This window comes from Ctenocephalides felis, unplaced genomic scaffold (genome assembly GCF_003426905.1).
Source record: "Ctenocephalides felis isolate EL2017-DRISC unplaced genomic scaffold, ASM342690v1 CF-g0.4_SCAFFOLD_01886, whole genome shotgun sequence".
Taxonomy (NCBI): Eukaryota; Metazoa; Arthropoda; class Insecta; order Siphonaptera; family Pulicidae; genus Ctenocephalides; species Ctenocephalides felis.
The window spans coordinates 67,633,893-67,643,024 of NW_020538040.1; the positions used below are offsets into that span (position 1 = coordinate 67,633,893).

The following is a 9,132-nucleotide window of genomic DNA, read 5'->3' on the forward strand; positions in this document are numbered from 1 at the left end:
CCACCAAATTGTCGGGGCATGCTTCAGTTAGTTTACCACCGGCTAGTGTTTTATAATAATCATAAAAAGGTCAAAATTATTTGCTTGCAAATAAATTTGTTTGAAGACAAAAATACAGAAATAACTAGCTAATCAAGGTAATTAGAAACAATGCCAAATAGATATCATTATCATGGAAGGTCTTTCAAAATCCCAATGAATCATAATCATTTCAAATTAATTAAATTATATAAATGAATGTTTTGGAAAAATAATGAGAAAACGGTAATATTAAATACTAACATTTGTTACCAATAATATATTTTGAATAAACGAGAAAATTAATATATATATATATATATATATATATATATATATACATATATATATGTATATATATATATATATATATTTTAACACTGCAAAAAATAAACAACTTCAACTCTTTCAAAACAAAACAGCAGATAAAGTAAAAATATATATTATATTTTAGATAAATAAATATAAATTTATATATATATATATATATATATATATATATAGTTTGTTAAATAAATAAACTTGTTATTAGCTATAATATTTGGACGGTAATTATTAATCACTTAGGTACTCAATTTTAAAGCTCACAATTTCATTGAGATTGTGTATTTACTTCACTGGATTCCCCTAAATCAAGGCCTTTGGTTTCATAAGGTAAAAGTAAGCACGCTATACAAGCGAGGATAGCTACTCCACAATATACGCCTACTGCGGTACTTGGAGCACTCTGCAGTAATACCTACAAACAAATGTTATGAGTAGTAATAAAGTATTTTTCTATTATGTTTCAAACTTATAAAAATAAATATAAATAATGTTATGGCATTAAATTCTAAATTATTAACATTTAAATATAATCTACCACAAAAACTAGAAGTAAAAATAATGTTATGACATAAAATAAAACACTGAAGCATAGAAAAAGTACAATACTATACTATAGTATTGAAAATTTATTATCTGCAGTAGTACATGCTATAAGATCATTTTTAAATTAATAAAATTGTAGCAATGCACTAAAAAGAGTAATAAGTCTGCACTTTCTACAAGTGTACAGTATTAGGAATACTGATACAAAAAATGCTATCAAAATGAATAGATTATCATTTTATGCCTAACTTACCTGGCAAATCTCAGATCAATATAGTTTAGAGCTTGTGCTACACAATTAAAGTGCAGAACATATAAACATTTATATTTAGAAAATAATAATAAATAAAGAATAATACATTTTACATTTAGAAAATTCTATTTTACATGCATGTGAAAAACAACTCTAAGGTATATGTTACTTTACACTAATATTGAAGTAAAACTTCTTTAGGCGCGACTAACGGTGGAAATCCGTGCAAATGCAACGGAAGTGCGTTACGGCAGATAAGGTAAGATAAGTGGGCCAAAGATTCGTTATTCGCTCTCGATGATATCATTTCTATACTGGTCGATAGTGATTAGACTTCGCGTATGTAAATAGATTTCTGTCGTTGTGTGCGTACCGAAATCAACAAAGAAATCGGCATAGATAAACATTTTAAAGTTATAACATGGTACAAATGTTGATTACATTACATTATTGTTTTTAAATATTATACATATTGCTATTATAAAATATTCGATTTAAAAAACATTCGATTCCTATTGATAGAAAGATGTGCTGATTAGTGTTTGGCAAAGGCAGGTCCAGCCGTTACGGAGATAAAGAGCAAAGAGTGCAGAAAATAGAAATCAAATTTTTGAGAGAACGTAGCATCCCGATTTGAATGATCTAAAAAACATTCAATTTTTAATGATTGGAAGAAATGGTGATTAATTTCTGGCAAAGGCAGGTTCAGCCATTTTGAAGATACCAAACTAAATGTACAAAAAATTGCAGTTTTTCAGAGAAATAAACATCCAATTTGAATAATTCAAAAAACTTTCTGCTTGTATTGACGAAACAATTGCTTTTGGAAAATAAAATTTCATTTCAATTTTTTTTCTCAGATTTTTTTTTTTGTATATCAAAAATAATTCAGATTTCAATTTTAATTCTGGTTCAAGTTCTAAAGCTCACTTATATATTTTAAATGAATAATTTTAACTTCGTAATTCAGTTTATATAATTCTTATAAATATTAGACGATATTACAAAATGTATAATAATCTATTTGAAAACATTTAATATTCCTCGAACATTTTGTTATAGTACGGGAAGTTCCATCAGTTTGCCTTAAGGCACAATGCCATACACCACTATTTATATTCGCTATTAAATTTGTATGATAATAAATATAAATAGTAAAAGTAAGGAAGTAAAAATTAATATAATTAACATACTTGTGCAACATACGGAGTTAGCATTGCTCCGAGTCGGGCGACCGCTGAACACGCGCCGACTCCAAGAGAACGGAGCGCCGTTGGATACACCTCCGGTGTATAAACGTAGGCCGCCTGAAATAGTCCGGCAATAACACCGCGGGCCACGAATAGCACGATTGTCAGGAACAAACGATCGCTCACTCGACTGACCAACATACATACGCATACCGCATAAACGATAAACTGAGCAGCCATCGTCTTCTTACGGCCGCAACGTTCAATTATGTAGATTGTGGCAAATATACCTGTAATAAAAGACAATCTTCTTATTCTTCAATTCAAATGCATGATATACAGTAATAAAAAAAATAATTACAGTGGTATATGATTCTCAGTATTGTATTTGTATAGTATTCAATTGAAATAGTCAATAAACATAGAATCAAAACTAGTCGTAAGTGATTTTTCCTTAACCTGTACCGGGTGCCCGGTGTCCATCATTTAGTAATTCTATTATTATATATTCATACACAAAATTAATGAAAAATTGTGAAATATATATCACTTATTAATATTTTTGGAGTATAAAAAGAATTACAAATCAAAGTCGCAAAGCAATAATCGATCGAAAGTACAGTGCCGTCGATCCATAGGCGCAAATTAATTTTTGAAGACCTATTCATTGCTCCTCCTCTTACACATAAATGTGTATTGCCGGTTAAGAGATTAAAAGAAGATGCATGACATAATAATAGCCTTAAGCAATAAAAATTAAGATTCAGCTATTTAGATAAAATTTTTAACTGTATTGTAGTTTCTGTTTTCACTAAAAACTAATCAATCCAAATTGTATTAATTCAATTTGAATTATTAAACACATTTCATACTACTCCATGTTCTAAAAACGTATTTTATTCAAGTATAAATGTAAACGGTAACTTTCAACTACTTTTTGTAGGTGTATAATATTTTAGTATTATAATCTCCCATACAAAGTTTCAATAAAAACGTAAAAAAAATCAACGCGATGAACGCCTAACTTATTCAGAAAAGCGGTCCAAGATTTTTCGTGAGACGTTCAACAACAAATTATGCACTTTTTCACTAATTTGTCTCTCAAAACACAACGCAAATCCTTATCAAGTTTCATCTGTGTATGTACATGTGTGTGTACTATTTTTAATTTTAGTGTGAAACAATTCAGAATGAATTAAAATGACGCTAAAACAAAATTAATAAACCGAATTTACTGGAAAAAACATAAGGGTCTCCTTTGGAAAGACAATAATGGTTTACATTAAAATTGCTCAAATACAAAAACATTGTCTATACCTGGAAACTCAGCAAGGGTTGTCCATAACAAATCCATATAATCTGGGGTCGTAAGAGGGTGACAAGTATTGATCACTGTTTGATTATCAAATGTCATATTCCCTATGCTCGAAGAATTAAACAATATGACTTCATGCAAGGTTTTCACAGTTTCATTTAAATTAGTCATAGTAACTGGTGCAAAAAGTTCAGTTGTCATTAACACTAAACCATAATAGCAAAAAGCACATGCCATCCTAAAAAATACATTGATTGATTTATATATTGATTATATATATATATATATATATATATATATATATATAAATATAAATGTTAAATATGAATACAACATTCAGATTTTTAACAAACACTTTATTTAATAACTACAGACGTTTCGAGACCATGGTCATTTTCATGCCTCATTTTCAATGTAATTTCAAAACAGAAAAATTATATAATAATACATTATTTAATAGTTTATTCAAATTATATTTAATTCTTAAAAAACAAAAAACACCAACTATCTCTTACAATGATTGACACAGTACTAAACATGTGAATATGTACAGAAATATTTGAAAACAAATCTTAGGTGTCGAAGAAGAAGAGACAAGAATGGATATTATTACAATGTAAACAAAAAGAATGGCGCGATCGAATACTAAAATCAACTAATGTGAAAACAGATTAATTTATTGAAGAGAATAAGATAAATGAAAAAATTATTAATTATTAATGATGTTTATATAAGAGTCGTGTAAAATATTTGTGACGGTTCTCAGATTTGCGCTATTGTTAGTCCGAACGGAGCATGGCAATGATTCTGCGATGTTCCGTTTAAATGAGTCTTTTTCATGGAATATGGATTCTCAATATCAAACTTATGGTTGTTGATATTAGCATTATCCACAAGCATACCTTTGAATTTTTATTATCTATTTTTTCGCATTGTAATTCATTAGCCAGACTTGTCAGAACTTAGATAAAGAAAACTCAGGCAACATGAATTACCATGCAAAAAAAAAAAAGATAATGAAAAATTTAAAAGTACGCTTGTGTATCATGCTAATATCAGGAACCATAAGTTTGATTTTATAATCCCCAAAACTAATTCCATAAAAAAAGACTTATTTAAACAGAGCATGGCAGAATCAATGTTAATAGTTTGGACTTTTCGAATGTATTATTAGTATATAGTTTTTACTGTTAAATTAAACTGAAGACCAGATATACCATGGTCTCGAAACGTCTGTGATGATTAAATTAAAGCGTGGGTTAAAAATCTGAGTGTTGTATTGTTCATATTTAACAATTAATATTCGTTCCACTCATATCACAAAATTCTATATATATATATATATATATATATATATATATATACATACACACACACACATACACCCTATTCATTCATTTAATTTTTTTATATATATATATATACTAGCTGGCCCGGTAAATGCAGTCGAGCCATAAATATTTCTAGAAAAATTTTAGTATAAAATAGTAACTGATATGAATGCAGAACTAGGTGGTAACTATGTGAAAGGGAAAACACCAACTATATGGATGGTTTACCCACTGAAATGCATGTCCCAAATATTCCTGGGACATTAATAGTCTTTGCACATGCAAGCCTAATCTGAAACTGATTTCATTTCAATTGAATTGGCACATTTGAAGATTCAAGGTGGTAATATATTATTACAGAGCTTTTCATTAATTCATTTATTTTTTACCTACAAAGCTAAATCCATACATTCATTTGTGAATTATGTTATGGCATGTTTAGCAAATCGAGTGAGGTTGCGGCAAAGTGCACAGCTTTGCCATAGATTTGTATTGTACTTTCTTTTTGTTAAAACTCTCTTTTTGCAAGCCATTCAAAAACTAAGAACTTTTGGTGCACATCAAGAAAAATATTTGTACAATAGGATAATTCTGCAAATCAGTGATTATGCAAGAATTGATAGATAACTTGATTCATCTAGTTTTATTGGTTTCAATCTTGCCATCTCCAATATATAAAAATGGTTTTAAAAATGTTTCAGCAGATCTCAAAAATTTTGATCTAAATTCAATGAAAACTTGAACAGAAAAGACAATAATTGTTCAGTTATCGTGCTATATGAAAAATTTGATTACTAAGATGTTTATTACAGAATAGGGATTGGTTGTAGAAGAGTAAAAATTTAGGGATGTATGTGTTTTTTAATAATGAATCATAAAAAGATAAAAACTCATAATTTCCCAACATGAGATTTGGCTTAACGTCAAGGTCTGGGACACCCTATATATATTTACCAAATTGCCCATAAAAGAAGAGATGTTTGGCGCAAGTGTGGTGCTAATAATCCCATTAAACGACCTCTGTTTAAGTCATTTTTCATAACACTGCCATTACCATCTAAAACCAATCGACCTAGCAGCATTGGTCTACCATTATCTTTAGCAACCTAATAAAGAAAAGAAAAAGCACAATAAATAATAATACATAATAGTGCATTAGTTTAATATCTGAAGTTTGTAATTTCAGTTATGTAACTGAAAATTTCAAAAAATCGTCTTATTAACTATTAATTATGGTAAGTGTCAAAGCAAATTATACATTTCACAATGAAATATTATGACTTCAACCCTTATCAGTCATTAGCGTCAAAGTATTCTTGTCACGTCACAGGTGATTTCCGACCGATAAGGGTTAATGGATAAATTTTGTAAATAATAAAATATTTTTCCAACTTATTTGGTTTTGTAGTTATTTTTAAATTTCAAAATATTGATTAATAAATTCACCTGATGTAGTGTTGATAAAGCTTTCTCAGTTTGACCACAAGCAATATGATACCTAGCAGACTCCGGTAGCCACTAAAATATTTCTATTATAACTATAGGAATTAAAATTAAGTATATCATATAATTCAATTATGTACTGGAGTAACTATAGCGAATGCCAACAATGGTATTGTGGATAATCCTAAAAGCCAACGCCATCCTAGAGTGGGCATGACTGCAAGTGCCAATACGACTTCTAGGCACGCACCAAGTGCCCAAAAACACTAAAACAAATATCTTCTGATTTTAGTGATTAAATTATATTTTTTAAAAATACCACCCAGAAGCTCATCATGCAATAAAATAATTAAATCAAAATATTTGGGGTTTAAGTGTATGGTTGGGCAGCAGAACAAATATTTTTTCAATAAAAATTATTTTAAAAATTCAGCAAAAATTTAAAAAAAATCAACTAAAACTGCAAAGTGAATTAGTTATTAGTTATTATGTATTATCAAATATATCATCAGCTTAACTTTACGGAAAACTATCATTAATAAAATAATATTAAAACCAAAATTAAAAATCATTAAAATATAACTAAAAATAATTTGAACTTATGCTTATAATATTTTAAAGTCTTTTTACTAGATATTTAGTTTTTTAAATAATGAGCAAATCAAAAGTGCTCTCACAAACATGACATGAATAAAATGGAAATGATGCATTTTAAAAACATTAATGTAAACAAGAAATTATAATGATAAAAGTATAAAACATGAATGATAAACTTACATCTAAAAGAACTACACACTTAGCTCTTTGTTGAGTTGGTAGAAATTCAGCATAAAGTGTAACTCTTGAAGTAATAAAACAAAAAATCCACAGAAAGCACATTTGAAGATGCATGAAATGAAATACATGTACATTGGTGAAATCAAAATATATATGATTTACAAAGAAAAAAAAATGAACTAAAAACAAATCCAAAATTCTAGCTAACTCTTTCAAATATATTACTCACGATTGTGGTACACATCCAATAGCAAAGCCTACAAGACCTCTTAGTAAAAGCAACCAGAGAAAACTAGGAGCTACTGCACTCAATAGTCCATACAATAATAATAAAACAGAACATAGTGTCAAAGCCTGAAAATAAAACAAATTAAATATGAATTATTTTAAGAGTAATATTTGGAATGTATATTTGAGGTATTGTTTTAATATTAATGAAAACGAGAAGTATTTATATAATATATTCCAAAATATTACTTGAGAATAATTATTTATAAACTATAAAATATATATAAAAAATTACATTCATTGTTTGGTTTAATAAGTACTAGAGATATTATAATGTACAAACCAGATCATATTATATAATTTAATAATCTTACTGGTTTCCTTCCATATCTATCACTAGATGGCCCAAAATGTTGAACTCAGCATCATTCCCATAAATACTACTGTTGTAACTAGCGCTTGCTGATATCTGTAGTAAATATATAGTTTTTTCGTAATAATAATATATATTTCAACTATCATGATAATATAATATATCTTGTATTTCAATAAATAAACATGATCTCATAAATTTTAATATTTTATACTGTTTTATATATGCAATAAAGCCATATTCTGTTAAGTAATTTTTACTTATTTTCTATTAAAATGCACAATGTTAAATTTCATTAGTACAGAGTTTGATTTTTAATTTATTTTTGAATAGTTTTGCTACAAATATTCTTGTGCCAAACAAAAGAAGAATAAAAAAAATAATTGAATACTTGGAGATTCCCCAATGGCAATGCAGAGCTGGTGCTAGCATACTCAAAATAGACATCTCCATAGAGTCTGCCATCCAGCATAATCCAGTTGCTAGCGAAAGCTTTACTTGAAACCAACCAAAACCTAACGCATTGACAGCCTGGGGTACAGTAAATGTGTCTATATAAAGAAAGATATTTTGTTTAAGCTATTACTTAAAGTAGCTTGGATTATTATGATTAACCACATACCATCTGGTACAACGCTAACTGTAGTTAATTCTATTTCTTGAGCAGTAAAATGATCTGTACTGGAAATAGCAGTTGGAGAGATATTTGCAGTAGAATCATTATATTTTCTGGATGGCTTGTGCCATCCATTTCTTCAACCATGAGATCTACGCAAAGCCATTGTTTTTTTTTATTTATTTTTAAAAGAAAGCTGCCTCAAACGTAACAAGACCAGAACAAAACGTTATATACAAAACATTTTTAAAAAAATTTAAAGTGCAGTATAAAAATAAAATGAATATATAAAGTAGCTCATATAAATGATATGTCATTTATTATAAAAATTAATTTTGTGGGTCACTGCACTATTAAATTGCGAATTGGTACGCTGAATTTTACACATAACGGTACGTCGCTAAAACATTGATTGAAATAAAAAGTTTAACTAGCAACTAATAAATGTAATTGTGCTTTCAACGCACTATCACACATAAAAGTTGCACAATGACATTAATATGAAAATTACTTAATGATTTAAAGAATTATTTAGTATTTTACAGAAACCATTCTGTCATAACTTCTAACTGTACATACATTCTCCGCTAATTTGACATATCATTGACATCTCGTGAGCGCTCAAACTGAGAGATGGTGCCACCTGTGACTTTTATTATGCTTATTTATCTTGTATCTATGGTATTCATACTAGTGGTGTATGGCATCGTACCTTAAG

General features: G+C 28.3%; 1 protein-coding gene across 1 annotated transcript; it reads right to left on the reverse strand.

Moving 5' to 3' along the window:
- Positions 1 to 566: 566 nt before the first annotated feature.
- On the reverse strand, positions 567 to 8,509 carry LOC113377968 (synaptic vesicle 2-related protein-like). The gene is given in 13 exon segments (XM_026618443.1): positions 567 to 757; positions 2,335 to 2,621; positions 3,649 to 3,744; positions 3,829 to 3,884; positions 5,932 to 6,083; positions 6,424 to 6,495; positions 6,561 to 6,686; positions 7,198 to 7,261; positions 7,427 to 7,551; positions 7,800 to 7,827; positions 7,829 to 7,894; positions 8,190 to 8,349; positions 8,421 to 8,509. Coding segments are annotated over 12 exon segments (1,293 nt in total). The 5' UTR covers positions 8,264 to 8,349; positions 8,421 to 8,509; the 3' UTR covers positions 567 to 610.
- Between the last annotated feature and the right edge of the window lie 623 nt (positions 8,510 to 9,132).